General features: G+C 40.6%; 1 protein-coding gene across 1 annotated transcript; it reads right to left on the reverse strand.

Annotated features, from left to right (window-relative positions):
- Positions 1 to 2,520: 2,520 nt before the first annotated feature.
- Positions 2,521 to 16,315, reverse strand: LOC113134461 (carboxyl-terminal PDZ ligand of neuronal nitric oxide synthase protein-like). Its single transcript, XM_026313842.1, has 10 exons — positions 15,837 to 16,315; positions 15,037 to 15,108; positions 12,700 to 12,792; positions 12,535 to 12,593; positions 12,294 to 12,402; positions 9,073 to 9,202; positions 8,639 to 8,766; positions 5,585 to 5,746; positions 4,850 to 5,018; positions 2,521 to 4,379 (listed from the first exon to the last, which is right to left on the reverse strand). Exons 1-10 carry the CDS (start codon positions 15,939 to 15,941, stop codon positions 3,847 to 3,849), a joined length of 1,560 nt encoding a protein of 519 aa, XP_026169627.1. The 5' UTR covers positions 15,942 to 16,315; the 3' UTR covers positions 2,521 to 3,846.
- Positions 16,316 to 18,197: the final 1,882 nt, after the last annotated feature.

The following is an 18,197-nucleotide window of genomic DNA, read 5'->3' on the forward strand; positions in this document are numbered from 1 at the left end:
GAGAGAGATTCATGAACCATCATAAAAGTCGCTGCCTGCCTGAGGTACTAATAGCTACACCACACACAGACCCAGAAACTGCTGGCTAACATCTGTGGGAGAGCACGTATATCACAGAAACAGATGGTAAGTTTAACTGGAATAGTGACTAATGTAGTAATATAGTGATGTGCTAGGAAAGCAGGTGGCTAGTTTTTAACAAGCCTCGCAAGTCTAAGAGCCTATGGCTGCGCGAAGATAATGCACAGCGGCCCCATGAGCTGAATATTAATGGAAATATGCTAATGTACTCTGAATGACAATGTTGAAGTTGTCACAATGTCTGTGACCTCTGGTGCTGTGTTCATCTTGTGCATATTGGTGATGTGATACAGATTCGTGCCAGTGGTTTTGTATTAATCGTTTGATCGTCAGTTAGTGGGTAACATGCCAAGAAAGACAGGGAAGAAAACTGCTATTTGAAAAACATAGACCTGTATTCAAAGGTTTGGGTATTTCTGGGCAAATGGCAAATTCTGTTGTTGTTTGAAGCAAAAAGAAGAAATTCAACCTCTACAGCAAACAGACATTAACATGAGCATTACTTAAAATGATATAAAAATACCTTATAAAGGTTAAACATCCGTGAACTTAAAAGAGCAAACAAAATAAAATCTACAATTATGGCATGTGGAGGGGTTTGTCTACCCTACTAAGAAATTAATGACTCTTAATTGGAAGATATGACAACTTGCAAACACTTTGTGTAGCCAGCTAAGAATCTTTCTATTAATGATTGAAGGATTTTCACTCACTCTTCCTTGCACTACTAGTTATGAGGTATTTTCAGGCTGTGGCATGTATAGGCAGATATGCAATAATCAAATCAGACCTCTGAGGGCTCTTCCAACAGCTAAAATTGTGTTTCTTAAAGTAGTTTATGGTGGATTTTAGATGTGTTTGATAGGTGTCCAGTTGTAGAATCTCTTTTCTTTGTCACTATTTTAAAAATGTCTGTGTGTCTACTGTCTGCTGGAACCGCCCCCCCCTCCAGCCCTCTGAACTGCACAGCTGGCAAGGTGTTCTTTTAATGAATGCTGCTCCTTTTTTGTCCTGCACACACTTATTTGGTTACTGGTTACTGGCAGATGCTGCTTTACATACTTCAGACACTGGCTTTTGTCACACAGTAGCAGGTTAGGTTTCCTTTTTTCTTCCATGCTGATGTTGTTTGTGCATTATCACTGCACAGTGGAACAGTGCACCACCACTTTTGTATCCGCTAAACCTTCCTGCAGCTCCTGTGTGGCCATACTTAGCAGATGTGCAGTTTTATCTGTACGTTTTCATGACCTTCCAGATCTTGTTTTGACTTCCACGGTTTAACCTTAACATCTTTTTGTAGCCCTCACTGCTTTGTAGACATCAACTCAGATCCCCAGTTAGTTGCTCAGAGGAGCGCCTGGTTGAGTGATGTCAAATCAGCTCTGGACACGCCAGTAGTTGATGATTTTTAATGGCAAATCTTGACCTCATATCAAAATGCCATCAAGCCAGTTGGGGCTTGATGGGTACAAATTCTTACTGTACTTATCTGCTAAAGAACAAATGACAATTGTGATGATGATGATGATTTCACGAGAGGAAAGATTAAAGGATTGCCAATGTTATTGCACTTCATAATTTAGAATAAAAGCCAAGTGATTAGCAAATGTGTAGGATTCATTATCTGGGAACCATGAATATCTACATAACATCTTGTACCATTATTGGAGATGTTTAATTATTTCAATGGATCAATGAGAATTTTGACCGACTGGCAGGTATTTCAGTCAGTACAGTCGAGCTAAAAAGACCGAACCAAAAGATAAATGTAAGACTGCAATGTCGATTTGAATTCATTTACTTTGTAAAGACAACAATACTGGTATGGAATGGAGAGAGGATGAGCAGAATGACACTGCAGATCATTTTTCATAATAATTAAGCAAATGAAAGCAGAGGCCAACTCCTGGAGGCCGCCCACCATCTGTGTCAGCAGCAGCTGTACTGGTGGAGCTGCAGAGTGCTGTGGCTGGATGTGGGTGGGTAATTGCTGATATTCTCCATATTTTCCATCTTATCTGCAGCATAACATCAAGCTGCTGCTGCGAACGCTCACGGCGAGTGTAATGGGATCTGACCCTGTTTAACGACCGCAGCTGCTCTATCTCTAACGGTAATAGAGAGCCATCGCCCTCACAAAAGATCTTCCACATGCCCACATCCCATTTTCTCAAGCAGTTCTAAATACTAATGAGGAAAACATTTTGAAAAGGTCAGCATAGGAACTGCTGCTGCTTATCATTATGCTAGAAACATGCTATGGTTTAAATCACCCTCGGACACATTTCAGCAATTAGTAAGTCACAGCATATGTACTGGACATATCATGACACAGGATGGCATTAGAGAAAGGGTATTTAATTCCACAAGAAGAAAGAGCGATGTGAGTGCACTTTAATTTTTACTACACTTTACGTGAACGGACATAACCTTGGAGAGAAATGCCAGACTGGCAGGGAGGTATGGATAGATGGATACAGCAGTCAGACTGGGAGTGTAAGAAAAAGGGAAATATGTGACAAGCTTCAGGGAAAAGTGAGCAGGAAGGTGAGTAAAGGAGAGGAGGAGTGATAAAGCACAGCCAGGAAGAGATTAATCGATTTTGGAAAGATCTCAAAGACGTGTCCTATTTGCCTCCATCGTTCCATGAATTGGTACATCAGGACTTTCCAAATAACTCCTCTGAAAGGTGGAGCAACAGTGACCCAGCAGTTTATTGCTGCCGCAGTACGGCATTAATAAATAATACTTACAGTACGCGGTGGCTGTATTTTTAAGCAGCAGAGACAAGACTCTAACATCACCTGCACACTGAGATGTTTTCCTCAGAGACACTCAGAATCAGAAAGTGTTCTTCAATAATATAAAAGCATAAAGAAATAGGAAAAAATCATGCCAAGTATTTTGTGTGGTGCATTAAGGTTAATCAAAACAATGTAATGTAGTGTCAGAATGAGAAAGATGCATGCTCACTTTTGAACTTGTGTCATTTACAGAGTATGTGTCATAGCAAGCACAGCAAGGTTTTAATTTTCACACTCCAAAATGTTTTAGCATGTCCAGACAGTTTTTCTTCATAGAAAACAACAAAAAGGACCATGTCCATGGCAGAGGTGTCACAAATTTCGAAAATCAAGTGAATGTAGGTACAACAACCATCAGACTGATGCACATATGCAACACACACATACATAGAGACAGCAGAGATTATCAGAGAGACAGAACCTTGAACACCTAAGTGAATAAACTACATGACAGGTTTAAATAGAGCTCGACTGTGCCAAATTTTTATCTACGATGATATCTGTTCAGTTCTGGAGCTGTGATAGAGCTGAGAAACAGCTGCTAACAGGAAGTTTCATTTTTCCCAATTACACCAAGTAATGTCCAGTGTATGTGGAGCTCATGACTGTTACGAAGGTGGGATTGGATTGATAAATAACTCAACCTCACAGAGCCAGAAGCATGACTGTAGACTCTTCATTTTTTAATAAGATTCATGTGTATTAGTTAATTATACTTTCACTATTTATGTTTTTATTATTTCATTATATATGCTGTATTCTGACATTCATTGGGACATCATAAGTGAATAATCAAAACTTTCCAGGACAGTGATGAGAGAGTGCTCTGTGGATTAACAGCCACAAATAATTTTGACCTGCATATGAGATAAAGTCTTTTAGGTTCAGAATTTCACCTTTTTACCACTGAGCTGGTGTGTAAGTACAAAGTCGCCAAGTGCATTTTTGAATGGCACCACTACACAGCCATCTCATCCCCCAAGCAGTCCGACAGGCTCTCTGCGTTCAACACGTTTAGAAGTCGAGCTGCACCGTCAGCCCCTACAGCCTCCCCCTGCCCCCAGCTGTCCCGATCATCACTTTCATCTGTGTTGGATTCATACTCTGAGCCGATCCCTGACTCCCTAAACCGAAGCAGCTCGAGGGCTCCCAAAACCTGCTCCCCTAGCGGTGAGCTCTCATCTGGGGCTCCGTCGCTGGGTGTGTCCCCTGTGTCCCGGCCCTGCTCCTGGCTGTCTGGCCCCCGGGCGGAGAATCGAAAGCACTCAAACCGAACTCCACTGTCGCTGAGCCCTAGAGGGCTGACGTTGGTGCCCATGGTTTCTGGTGAGCAGGGCCCAGGGAGGGTGGAGACCCAGGCACCCTCACTAATCTGAAGCTGGGACTGAGCTGTTAATGGAACCGTAGATGAAGGACGGGGGAGGGCTTCACGAAGTGCGCTGGGGGGCTTGGCGCGGAAAGTGATCTCGAGAAGACTGTCTTGGGAGCCCACTAAGAACAAATCAAAAAAGAAATAAGAAATGTGAGCAAAAAAGACTGAAAGAATGTTTTAGTTATCATATAAACAGACATGTACGTAAGACACGTGTGAAGAGAGGTCTGAGCAAAGCAGATTATGTAGAGCCGGATGACATCTGTGCTGACAGGATTTGATAATTCATGATTATATGGCAGCATATTGCCAGTGGTTAAATGCAGAGGGGAGAGCAGAGAGCAGCACTGAATCCTCTAACAGAGCAGCCGCAGGATAATTAATTGTGTGCCAGAAGTGGTAGAGGAAAGGAGCCGTAATGTCCAGAAGGAGAGGAGCAAAGAAAGAAACTGGTTAAAAGAAAAGAAATGTCAGGAGGACAGAAATGAGTACATCTGAAAACATGGGACGAGAGGGAGGGTCAAGGCAACCAAATCATCTCTATACCATAAATGAAAAAGGAAAGTGAACTAAGCTGATTTACACTCACTGGATGTCAGCTTGCCAGCAGCTTTGAGCTCTAGCTCCTGGATCTGTTTGACCAGCAGTGAAATGTGTTGCAGCAGGTCGGTGTTCTGCTGCAGCAACCTCTGCACTCTGGCTTGGGCTTCGGTCCGCGCACACACCTCCACCGTCAGCTGGTCCTGGAGCACATGAACCTGAACACACCAAAACACACTCAGTATCGCACGTATGACCAAAGAGAAACTGGTGTGTACAAAGCCACAAATGAAAACGTTGGTATTGCTTCTTAGAAACATATCTTTCCTTTTATTCTCTTTATAGAGTAAGTTTTTTCTGGCATATTTAATTTAATGTGGGACTGTTCAAAAGTTCATGCAGTGCAAAAAGGTATAGAGGAATAAAAGAGGTGAGAATTTAATAAGACAAAATACCTCGCCACATCCTATTTTACAGATCACTGACTGGAAATCAAAAAAGTGCTTGATTTTAATTATCATTCTCCAGATTAGACTAAACTGTGATTCCTTTTTTGGTAATTTGAACAGATGTTTGTTTCATTATGTGCTTGAAAAGGCTTGTGTCATGCATCACTCAGTTTCTATTTATCTAAATTAGCAAGTGTTGATGCATATTTTCATTCTAATGCGTGTGCCTTTTCTGTGACACCTTCATTAAACAAACATGGTCTTAAAGTCTTTGTTGCCTTTAAGACCAGACTGGTCTATGAGTGGTATGTTGCACCGTCCACTGTCCTCAGTACCTGTGCTGTAGCTGCCAGCGCCTGCTGTTCCTGCTGCTGCAGTTGTTTCTGTAGGAGCTGGACCTGATGCTCTGCAGAGCAGGGACCCTCTGCTGCCAACTGACCTGACACAGAGGCTCCGAGCATGGGAGAGCTCAGGAGAAGGGATGGGTCATTGGACACCTGCAGCAGAGATGACAGCAAACTGGGTTTTACTTTTTCTAACAACATCGCAGAGTTATACTAACGTGAACACTTGCGATATTTTTTTAATTCTTTTAAAAAGCTGTTATGCTGCCATTTGATTTGGTTGTAATCAAAAGAAGAAAGTTTCATCAAAAGAAATGAAAGAAAATAGCTGTCAAAGGCCATTTGTGATGAAGCCTTGACTTGTACACTTATATTGAGGAGCAACTCTGCCTGAAATTCCACCGTTCAGAGGTACTGTGGTGCTGTAGACAGGCTGAAGTGTAGCAAGATTTTTAAGGAGAGAGAGGGAGTGAGATTAATCCTACATCTACCATCTGAAGTTGTATAAAGAAAGGGAAAAAAAAATCAAAGTTTTATTTCACAGTTGTATTTTACACCAAATGAAGATCAATAAAGAGGCTGTGTTACTCTATTAGAGCTGCTGTCGTGGAGGATTTTGTATTGCTGTCTGTTTCTGAGGTAGACTTCCACTAGAATTACAGGTGAACAGTGAGATGAGTGTGGAAAGAAGAGCTTGGTCTTTGAATAGTCATAGCATGACTTCACATCAGAAACACCCTGTGCCCTCACAGTACAGCAGCTGCAAACAAAACGGACACATAATCAGCTTTAAAATTGAAAAAGTATCAGCAAGCTGGCCTCATTTAGCTCCTCTCTCACCACTCCTTTCAAATTTGCATATTGCATTACTTGATCCATTGTCATTATAAGAAACAAATATACAATTTATTTATACAAATAACAGTTATAGCGGTTTTGCATGAAAACTGTGTGAAAGTGATAAGAATAACATCTGAAGTTGAGATTTTGTCAGTCTAAGAAGGTCGTACTTCAAATCAGTGATACTGAATAGAGAATAGTTACAAATACAAATACAGTGTAAACTATATGTTTGTGACAATGGTGTTTTTTTTATAATGCTCCAAGCGATGTTGTTCATGGTTCACATCCTTGTGATCGCTTAAGTCTTTGTTTCTCTTGTGCAGTGAAAACGTTGTGGCTGTGATCTTAAACATGGTGCTAAGGCATCCCATAATTGAGAGTCTGCTATTAAAAAATTATAAGACCAAAAGCAGTTCTGCACCTTTGAGCTCTGTAGGTCAAACTTGCTGCCCCTCTGGCCTTCACTCCTTCAGTATTGTATTTTTTTTTTTATCAACTGAGATATGACATTGGGGCTGAGGACACTTATACATTTAGATACTGCATTTATGTGTAAAAACTTTTTAAAAATTGTTATAACTTTAAGGTCTGTTTATATAATGACATTTGACTCTCGATTACTGACTGGGAAGCCTGGCCCCAGATGACCCAGGACATATGTGATAAAATCACAAGAATCATCTTATCATAAGAAAACATTACATTTGTTTTCACAGTCTTGAACACTTTCCTAATATGGCCATCAAACTTGAGTTCAAAATGCAAAATGACACCGAATGGGGATTCGTTCAGTGGGATCTATAAATAGAGTGACTGGAAGTGTGTTGGAGGATTCGACCATACAAGAATTATGACTCACACAATCACGTTAGACTGCTGCTGTGGGAAGAGCAGCAATAAAGGACAGGACTTGTCTGTAATATCTGAGATGGCAGATCAATATGGTGGAGTCTCTTGTCTCTAATACTAGACTGTGAAGGACACACGACCTTCAGATGGCACAAAGAAAGGCATGAATTGGATGAAATGCTGTGGCAGAAATGTTTTCAACATTGAAAATATTAAGATCATTTCTTTCTTCTCTGGTAACCATACAATTACATGTAACAGCCATTCAATCTTAGTTTTCTCTCAAGTCACACAGCTCACAGCACCACACAGACTTGGTTGGTAAACAGGCTGACAAATACCAGAACAGACAGCTGCTTGTCGGACATCACAGGATTAGCAGAGCAGTGCTACAAATCCTTGGTGTGTTTTCATCAATAAACCATGTGCTCCCATCAATATTGCACAGCCTTGTGGAGCATTTCTTCGCAAACCTTAAAATACGTAGGTTACTCGCTACATATCCCCCAGTAGTGTTTTCTGATCTCTGCATAACTTTTTATGGGGCCAACCTTTTATCACACCCATCTGTGAGCTGTAAGCCTCTCTGAATATTAAAGAGACATTTAGATCAAAATTTTTCTAAAAAAATAGAAAATATGCTCTATCAAAATATATCCTGTTTGACCTCAAGAGTTTTTCACTGCAGGGTGAATTCATCAGATGCTTGCGTTTACATAACTCCTTCGGACTTACAGACATTTTAATAGAGATGAAATGATTAGTGGATTCTTTGATGAGTCAAATGACATAAATGTAATCTGCAACTATTTTGATAGCTGTTTAGCCATTTAGCTTAGCACTTTCGGAAATTGACTCGAAAAATCCTGTCTCTGCCTGGTAAACACTCATGTTTTTCAAAAGTCTCAAACATTAGAAAATGACTATAATGACTAAATGATTAGAAAAGACAGCTGTTTTCACGAACTGGGCAGTAAATGGATGAGTAAATGCAACTGTCTAACATCAATGGAGTGGACCTTCAAATCATTTTTTTAAAGCAAATACGCCTCTTAAATAGAATTATTTGCCATTTATATAGTCTTTTATGAAAGTAAATGGGAGATTCTGGGCATTCAGACAAGCTTGAAGGGCATTTCTTTTATTATCTATGAATTATTTGTAAAAATAAATGGCATTAATAATAATTAAATGATTTAGTTGTAGCCTGCATTTTAGTTTCTGAGTCACACAGGAATGGCGTCTTATGTGTGTGTTAAGAGTAAGAAATAATGGCTGTGTTCAAAATGACAGAGAAAATGCAAAGACTTTCTATTACCATTGAAATGATCAAGGACAACTTCTATACTCTACCTTCACATTGTTATCATGGGCCTTGTCCTTTTTGCTCTTCTCCAGGTCTGATGAAGAGGCACACTCAATGCTCTCCTCTGTAGTGGCTTCAAGGTCTGTCTCTTCTGACAATGCAAACCTCTTCTTTGCTACAGAGAGACCAGATACATATTAGTAGGGGGATTTTCATGCTGTTTCTACTTTGTGCTTTTACACATACAGAAGCAGTGACAGGAACCCCAGTGATGTTTGATCAACAGCTTGCACAACTCGCCAAAACCTGCTAGGAAAACTATCCATGACAGATAATGACATCTCAGAGAGGTGTGCAGTTTGTTTCTGTAGGCACCGGGATTTTTGTTTGTGTGAGATACAAAGAAAAAGGGACAGTGGAAGAGAAAGCCTAGGGAGTGTATGTGTGTGTGTGTGTGTGTGTGTAAATAGGTGTGAGTCACCTGGCACTGCCTCAGAGTCCTCAGCTTTCCCCTCCTCATCCTCTTGGTCATCGCTTCTCTGCTGCAGGGTCAGCTGGTGACACACATCAAAGGCCTGACCCACCGTCCGCACAATCCTCATGGCCTGAGACTGTGAGGAAGGACGCACAGAACAAGTGTGTGTGTGTGTGTGTGTGTGTGTGTGTTGGCGTTTTGACAGCAGGGGTCAGGGAAAGCAGCAGGAGGAGCACAGTAAGGGAGGATGAAAAAAAATAAGGGACACAGCAGGGGGTGGGAAGGGGAGGAAAAAAGATACAACAGTGGCAGCAATAAAATGGGAAATTTTGGAGCAGAATGGGATGTGAAAAATAAAGACAGCAGAAGGAGATATAGAGACCAAAATAAAGCAAAAGATATGAGCACAGAGCTTCAGCTGCTTGTCCTTGTCAGTCTGCTCTGCATACATTCTGCTGTCAGCCTGATAGATTGGTCTATTTCAGAGGCAAGTAATTCTCAAAGCAGAATGAGTGAAGATAAAGTTTATTATTATTGCAGGAGGCTCAGTAGGTGTCAGCATCATCTGGGTAACAACCGGAGACTGTTTAATTTGCAGTAACTCCAAAATGAGCTGCTTGTCCCACTCGTACACATCATGTTTACTCACTTTAAAAAAAAAGTTGTTTGTCCCAAAGACCTAATGTATGAAATGTTCCTTTAATGTGTCACGTGTAAAATGTCGGATATCAAACATAAACTGATTGAAATCAGAACAATTCTCATTTAAAACAAAACAACAACACAGCTGCACAGCTTCTTTTCATTACAATTCAAAAACTTCTGCAGCTTTAGGAATCATTATTAATCGTTAGTGTGAGGCAGTCCCTGGAACATGAATGGAAAAGGTCAAAGACATCTGGTGAAAGTCATTAGCTCGTCATGGCTGTTAATCAGTGTTGGCTGGTCAGTGGAGTAGTTTTCACCCTAAGCTAAGTTAACTGGCTACTGACTGTAGGTAATTAAAGGATAATGTCAGAATAGTTGAAAAAATTATTTTTAAATTACAGGTACTGGTTCAATGTGCAATATTTAAAATGATCAATTAGCAGTAATGAAATATAGTATACATAAATATGACATCATTAGTATGTAATAAATACCAACAATTGCATTTTCTTAATCTTAGCATGAGCCTTATAAATCTACACAGGGAGCGGGTCTCCTTTCACAGAGGCAGCCATGTTGTGCCTGCATGTTTCTACAGTAGCTCAGAATGGACAAACCAAACACTGGCTCTAGACAGGGGATCAGGTTTTGTTTTAAAGGTGATTGCTACAATATCCTCCCTTGGACATAGGGAAGGCACCCTTCACGCCCCACTTGACTTCAACTGTGGATGTGAACACAACATTGATATTTCATCACCTTTTAGCTAGCTGTGCTTGTGTATAGTAGGGTTTTTTAAAAAAATATATAAATGTATATAAATGGTTTTAAAAGATCCACATGTATTCTGTCCATTATTATTATTTATATAAATATTAAAATTGTTGACTTTAATCAGTGTTAACCTGAACACAAAAGCAAAAAATTGTAATATTGCCTTCAAGACACCAGCACTTCCCTGATTGATTTCAAGGCCTTTTTTCCTCTAAAGCCTGAACATGCAGTCCTAGGTCCACTGGAACTAATTTATATACACCACGTCTTTGCTCCGTCTCACTACAGGTGAGTTTTTGTGTTTTGTATATTGAATACTGGCAGAAGCAGCATTTATTGCAACCTGCCTCTGGAGAATCATCCTGCCTCCAAGCTTTCAGTCAATATGTCAAGGTAACTCAAGCTTGAAGGCAAGAGAAATGCAGAAAAATAACACTAGGATAAAGCCATTAAATTGATTATTTTACTCCATCAAGAAAAAAAATGTAATTTTGCTTTAAAATTGTCAAGTCAAAAAACCAGCCCTCCCAAGGCCAAATACAAACAGCTCTGTCTGCCGAGCTGACATCTAAGCCCTGCTGGCCCGCAACAGGTTGCGATGAAAATAAATCAAATTTTCTCTTATCATCTGGTCCATCTCCTCCTACTCAGCACACATGCTTGGTCTGCAACACCCAGATAACACTTCACAGCCCCGGGGCACCACTGGCCATGTCCCTCACAAAATGGTGGGCGTTTCATTGAGCAGTGGCAAAAATGTCTTAACGGGCGGACGGAAAAAGACGCTCTTCTCTCCCCACAAGAATGATTAGTATTCAGCCTCTCTAAGTCACTGTCTGTCTGGTATCCATGGTGAAGGGATGAAAGTCAACCTCACTGACGCTCTGTCTTTGTCATGCAGGAAAACATAGTCTTTGCCTCATATGCAGATTTGAAGCAGCTACGATACTTGGAGAAAAACATTCATTTCGCCTGAATTATTTTGAAGCACCTTCCAATGCACACAGGAGGGATCTGACTATCAGATTAACTGAGTGAATGTGTGTGTGTGTGGATCAGCAGTACTATCATCACTGAGACAGGGGCAACATTTCATCATTATGCACTATGTACAAAGCATGGAGCTGAAAGCAGACTGCAATGACTGACTGGCTGTTGTCCATAGTTGTTTGCAGTCCACTTAGAGGATCACGTTGGGAGATATTCTGTACTAGAATCAGCAAAATCCATAATAATACCAAAACCAACAATGTGTAAGTCTGCCACTCAATACCTTCACCAAACGCATTCATTCCTATTCAAGATGTCATTTTTTAAAGTAAAAGCTCAACCTTTTGAAAAACAAACTTTCTTGCAGAGAGTAAGATGAGGAGGCCCACTAACAATTTTCATTTCTTAAATATGACATGACAACATCTAGTTATCTTAGCGTAGCATAACGACCAGAGTCAGGGGAAACAGCTAACCTGGCTCTGTCCAAGATCATGACACTTATTAATTAAGATTCCCTTCACAAAAGTACAGCTCCTGATGTTTACTGTTTATACTTTCATACTGGGAGAGAAGAGACTTGTGATAACATTTTAAGGTGCTGCCCTGGCTAAAATTATGCTCTTTAAAAATTAAAACTACAAAAATGTTTAAATTGCATTTATAACGCAATGCATGATTTGTACTCACTCAGTGAGATAGTATGTATAGGATTGACTCAAAACAAACTACAGCTACTGTGTTTGTCCTGAAGAACAAACATGTCACCCCCTGCCTCATTTCAATAGGATTTGTAGAGCGCAGACCAAACTTACCTTTCTCTTAGATTTGAAAACATTGCAGCGGAAAGAGTTGCCCTGCCCATCTCTTGCTATATAACTGAAGATCTTCAAGTCTTGAGCATCATGTGACACATAAAAAATTCTGTGGAAGCAGAACAATACATCAAATCAACTCAAAGAAAGTTTCTGATTAGGCTTTTCATTAAGCTGGATACATGCTGCCTGGTTATTTGGCTTGTTACTGATTTAATATTATGAGGGGAACCTACTATACCTGTAGATGGGATCCTGTGTCACCAGGACGGCACTCTCATCCCATGACCACCCTTTTCTCTGTTACAACACAAGTGCACATGGCTTAATAGTGTGAAATTTGTTTTTGAAAAGGCCAAAGAAATAACTCAAATTGTAAAATAAAATGAGATTTTTCAAAACTGACCTTCTTCTTTTTGCGCAAAATCACTTTGACATAATCTGTGGATACGACAATGTTGACCTTCTTTTTCTTTATGTTCTTCAGCTTGAATTCATACTGTGGAGGAAGAACGACGTTCAGATTAATGTTCAAGCAGAGTAATCCAAACGTCAAATTAAAACAAACTGGTATGCAGTGAGGCGTGAATAGTATTCAATATTAGCAGTCCCACTGAGACTGAGCTCGTTATACAAATTAAATGATACGCTGAAAAAACAAACGAGAAGGGATCATACAAACAGGAAGATATTTTTGACTATCTTTTTCTCTGGGAAATCTGAGTGAACGGTGGGAAACTGTCAGTATCTTTTTCTGGGAGCTGTTTTAAGCTTTCAAAGGCAGGCTTCTCAGAGGGAGGCAGATGTGTGGGACACTTTCATCCCTCTCCGTGATTAATGCTGGAGCCTGTACCCTCTGCCTCCACTGCAGGCGCAGACTCCAGATATCAGAGATCTAAGAACAACAAGGACTTATGTCCAATAACACGATTCGCTTTGTAAACACACAGTCCAACATTAGATGATTAATTGATCATATGATGTATTCATTGTGCATCCATCAGTCATCTTAAGAAAAACAAGTGGTCACTTGCTCTGCGTGACGGATTTGGATGTTCTCTATTATCGTTTCTTGGGTTTGTGTAAAAATAACTTGTTCCTGCTTTTTGATGATTGAAGCCGTCTTCTCACTCTTTTACTGATATTTCTGAAAAAAAGGGAGTGTTAGTATTACTCACATTTCAAATCGTATCTGGTGATTTTTGGCCCTAAGCCTGGAGCAGTTTGTCTATAATGTGACCTGTGTCACATTCAGCTGAAAACAACTTCTCCAGAAGATTCAATGAGCCTTTCACCTTAATATTCCATGTCATGTGCTCTCATCTATTTCATTCATCTTATTGCTGTGTGAGAGCTTTTTGCCACATGCGTTTGGGACAGTAGATCCTCAGGTCAAGGACACAACTGGGAGGGGCGGCTCATCCATCTCCACACACACCGCTGTCAGAGGGCGATGAAGTAGAACACAAGACGTGTCTGTGCCACATTTTCATGCAACTGCATTAATTTTCAGGCCTGGCACCTCCTACTAACAGTGTCCTCAAACACAACTAATGCTCTACATGTTGTTTCAACTCATGGCTAGTCTTATCTCTAAGCCACTATTGAATATTGGAATATTTTGATTATGCTATTACAGAGCTCACAAACAGCCCTGACTCGTTAACAGACCTGTAATCTCATTTATAGACTCATAATCTGCTATGATCAGTTTTCATTAATATCATGTTCATTAGCATTTCATTACTCTTCCTAATCTGCTTTCTTTTATCTCATTCTAATTGGTATTTTTGTTTTGAAGACATTTAGATAAGAGCTTCCAAATCCAGATATTAATTATTTATCTGTATATACACTTTGTTTAAGCACAGATTAAAAAGGTACAATACACTGACCTCAGCTTTTGCATTACCATGTGCATTGTGGGTATATTTACTCTAATTGAGCTGTTGTAGTGAATGTGTTTGTTATTCAGACAAAGAAGGAAGCACTTTTATAATGCATTATATAACAAATTATAAAAATGTAAAAATAATGATTATTATATTATAAATCCTATTCAGTATATCTTTGCCTATATATATATATATATATATATATATATATATATATATATATATATATATATATATTTGCCAGTACAGTCAAATGCCTATTATCCAGCACTGTACTCGAGGCATCAGGATCAAGTCCTTCCTGGGGCTCACTGGGGATGTGGCCGACCTCAGAGTGACACGGTAACTTGGTTGTTAGATTAGACCAAACAGCTGTCAAGCAGCCAAATCCTCTCTTTCCCAGTGCTTCTGTGAAACTGCAGTGATGTGTAATGACAAGGCATTGCAGGGTTCTCAGAGGCCTTGGTCTAAATTAAACAAGACCTGAGATATGCTGGTTTTTCTAATGGCATCACATATAAACCTGCATGGCGTATCTCTCCTCAGTCATAAAAAAAAAAATCTGAGCCTCCCTATGAATCCTGCTGTGATTTAAACCGCTCCTGACAGCCCACTGAATCTGCCGAGCATGTAGTTTTACGCAGACCTGTGATCTATGTGTAAGGAGGATGTTGAGGGGAGTAAAGCCTCTCAGAGCACTGTGCTCAAGGTAAAACATAAAACACAGGAGAAAGGGAGGATTTACATTTAGCACCATCCACTGCTGGGTCATTGTTAATGTGTTTAGACTGCTGTTGTCCCTGGGGATGTGTCAGCATTCAGGGATGCCACATATTTAAGTGTCTTACTCTGATTCTCCTCATTGCAGCGACTATCTCCATTCGGCTGCCGGGGCGTCCCACCTCCAAACTGCCGATGTACTGCAAAATGTAAGAGGAGAGGTTTAGAGCTTGGCAGCTGGGGGAATGAATGCCACTGACTCTTTGGTGAGAGCTGGGCATTTATTCCCCTCTATAAGGAAATCACTGTGATTAAACTTTCACTAACAAAAATACAAAAAACTGCTATAGGATGTTCTGTATATATATCATATCAGCAAATTCAGTTAAAACATCGAATGTCAACAAATTAGAGTAATACATTTTATTACTGATTCATCTGCTTATCATTTTCTCATGTAATGGATCAACTGGTCTAGAGATAATTTCCTATCACAGTTTGCAGCAAACAAACTCACATATTCTCTTCAGTCTTGTTTCATCCCCCAACCAATATTGAAAAATGTGCTTAGTGTACTATGACATATTGAAGCACAACATTACTTTCTCACATTTCAAAAGCTGAAACCTGCAAAGCTGTGGATTTATCGATTCATTAACAAAAAGGCTGCTGAATATCGGAGTAATCGATTAATCGACCTACCGTCTGAGCTCTAAAAATGATTACTATCATTTCAAAGTCACTTAAAGTAGCCTAGGCAAAAAGCCAAGTGGCATAAACACACGAATATAACTAATGAAAATACAGAGATATTTGTTACAGTAGCGGTGAAATCAATGGTCCTCATTTCAATGTTTTGACACATCATGGATCACTGTTCCTCAACACTCTTGGCACCCAGAAAGCATCTGTTGCAGAGGGTCCTTACCTTTGCCTCGAAGCAAACACCATGTTTAAACACCTCCTCGTTGTGCATGGGGATCCTCAAATCGTGCGCGTCATCCACTAAATTGTACTTGGTTACCCCTGGCATCGCTCTAAAGATAGCTGACTTACTACCGACTCTTGTTTTACGACAGCGCTAGAGACCTGCAGATATGCGCATCTCCTCCGGCGCCGCTCCCCACGCTCTCTCACCGGAGATAAGCGTCAGTCCCGAGGTCATCCGGGTTGAGATGCCCTGGTCTGGTGGATTCAGTGAACGCGCTGATCGGTGATCGGTGTGTTCACTTACTGACTCCTATACTCCGGGTTAAAGCACGATGGAGAAGCAGTACGCGCCGCCACCGCCGTCCCGATGACGCACGGATCTCAACACATGATTGTTTTTGTCTTGAAACACCGCGGTATCAGCCTAGGACGTGATCTATCAGCGTGAGCTCTCAATATTCAGAAGAAGTTGGCATTTTAGTCACTAAAACTGGAGTAAGATCTAACAGATGAAGACCGAGTCCGTGTGTATTGACTCTATCAGCAGCTACAGCTGCGGCGTTTAATTGTGTGACATCTAGTGGCATCGTGGGGAACAAACTAATCTCAAAATCAATGCCTCACGCTGGATTCCAGGAGCCCCCAGGTGTCCTTGAAGGGCACACGTTTCCTTTCTGCAAAAAGTGGCCTAATTTCAGAGAAACACATGTACCTACAGTTTCTCTGGCAATGGAAGGACTGGTTAGTGGTTCTCCAATTAGCTGGCACAGTAACACACAAAGTCACACACTGTGGCGTTAATGGATTCGTTTCTGACACACACAGCTTGGGCTTTTTTCACCTGCAGAGCTGGAGCACTGTACCAGCCTCTTTCAGGTCAAATGATATGAACCCTGCCTTAAGGTAAATTTGGAATATGGCCAATAATAAGAAATAAACTACTGAAGAGGCATAGATCTGGGTGAAGGATGAACTTTAACCTGTGGTATTTATGTCCAGTGCTTTTCTTAGAAAGACATCCATCCATCCATCCATCCATCCATCCATCATCTATACCCATTTATTCCTCTTTAGGGTCACAGGGATCTGCTGGAGCCTATCCCAGCTCTCTCTGGGTGAAAGGCAGGGGTCCACCCTGGACAGGTCACCAGTCCATCACAGGGCCACATAGAGACAAACAACCTCACACACTCACACTCACTCCTATGGACAATTTAGAGTCACCAATCAACCTGACATACATGTTTTTGGACTGAGGGAGGAAACCAGAGTACCTGGAGAAAACCCACACAAGCACAGGGAGAACATGCAGACTCCACACAGAAAGATCCCTGATGGGTTTCAAACCAGGAACCTTCTTCTTGTGAGGCAACAGTGCTAACCACTCATCTATCATGCTGCCTTAGAAAGACATATAACCCAGATAATAAAATAAAATGCAGGACTTTCTCTATTGCACTGACATGTTCCAGATTTTAATTGAGGTTTGCCCTGCAGATTTCATTTTAAATCTACAGTGACCTTTGATTATATGGGGGCAGCAGAAACCAGTCCTAAATACAATACTATTATAATCAGTCAATAAACTTTTGAAACACAATACTTAAAAGTGTCACAAAGCCAAATTGTGATTTAAAGTGAATATAGTTGGTATTTGAAACATAAATGTATTGAATGACAGGAGTGTCAAAGGGGAGCTGACTTTCACATGTTTCACATGGTTTGTGTAATGTTGGGATGAGAAAAGGACCATAATTTACTCTCTTCAAACAGCAGCTTTAAGTTATACAAAGTCTTTATTTCACACTGATGATATACAGTATGTATGTCATCCTTCATCCAGATCTATGCCTCTTCAGAATGGGGAAGAAAGGTGAAAGTGACTTTGAACGTGGCATGGTTGTTGGTGCCAGATGAGCTGGTCTGAGTGTTTCAGAAACTGCTGATCTACTGGGATTTTTAAGTACAACCGTCTCTAGGGTTTACACAGAATGCCTCAAAAAAGAGAAAATATCCATAGTGTCAGTTGTGTGGACAGAAATGACTTGATGTCAGAGGAGAATGGGCAGACTGGACCAACTCATTACAACCAAGGTATGCAGAATATCATCTCTGAACACACTCCTGGCTCCTGGTGGTGGTGTAATGGTGTGGGGGATGTTTTCTTAGCACGGTCTGGGCCCCTTAGTACCAACTGAGTGTCATTTAAACACCATAGACTACCTGAGTACAGTTGCTGACCATGTCCATCCCTTTATGACCACAGTGTACCCATGTTCTGATGGCTACTTCCAGCACGATAATGCTCCATGTCACAAGGCTCCAATCATTTTAAACTGGTTTCTTGAACATGACAGTG

Source organism: Mastacembelus armatus, chromosome 17 (genome assembly GCF_900324485.2).
Source record: "Mastacembelus armatus chromosome 17, fMasArm1.2, whole genome shotgun sequence".
NCBI classification, from domain to species: domain Eukaryota; kingdom Metazoa; phylum Chordata; class Actinopteri; order Synbranchiformes; family Mastacembelidae; genus Mastacembelus; species Mastacembelus armatus.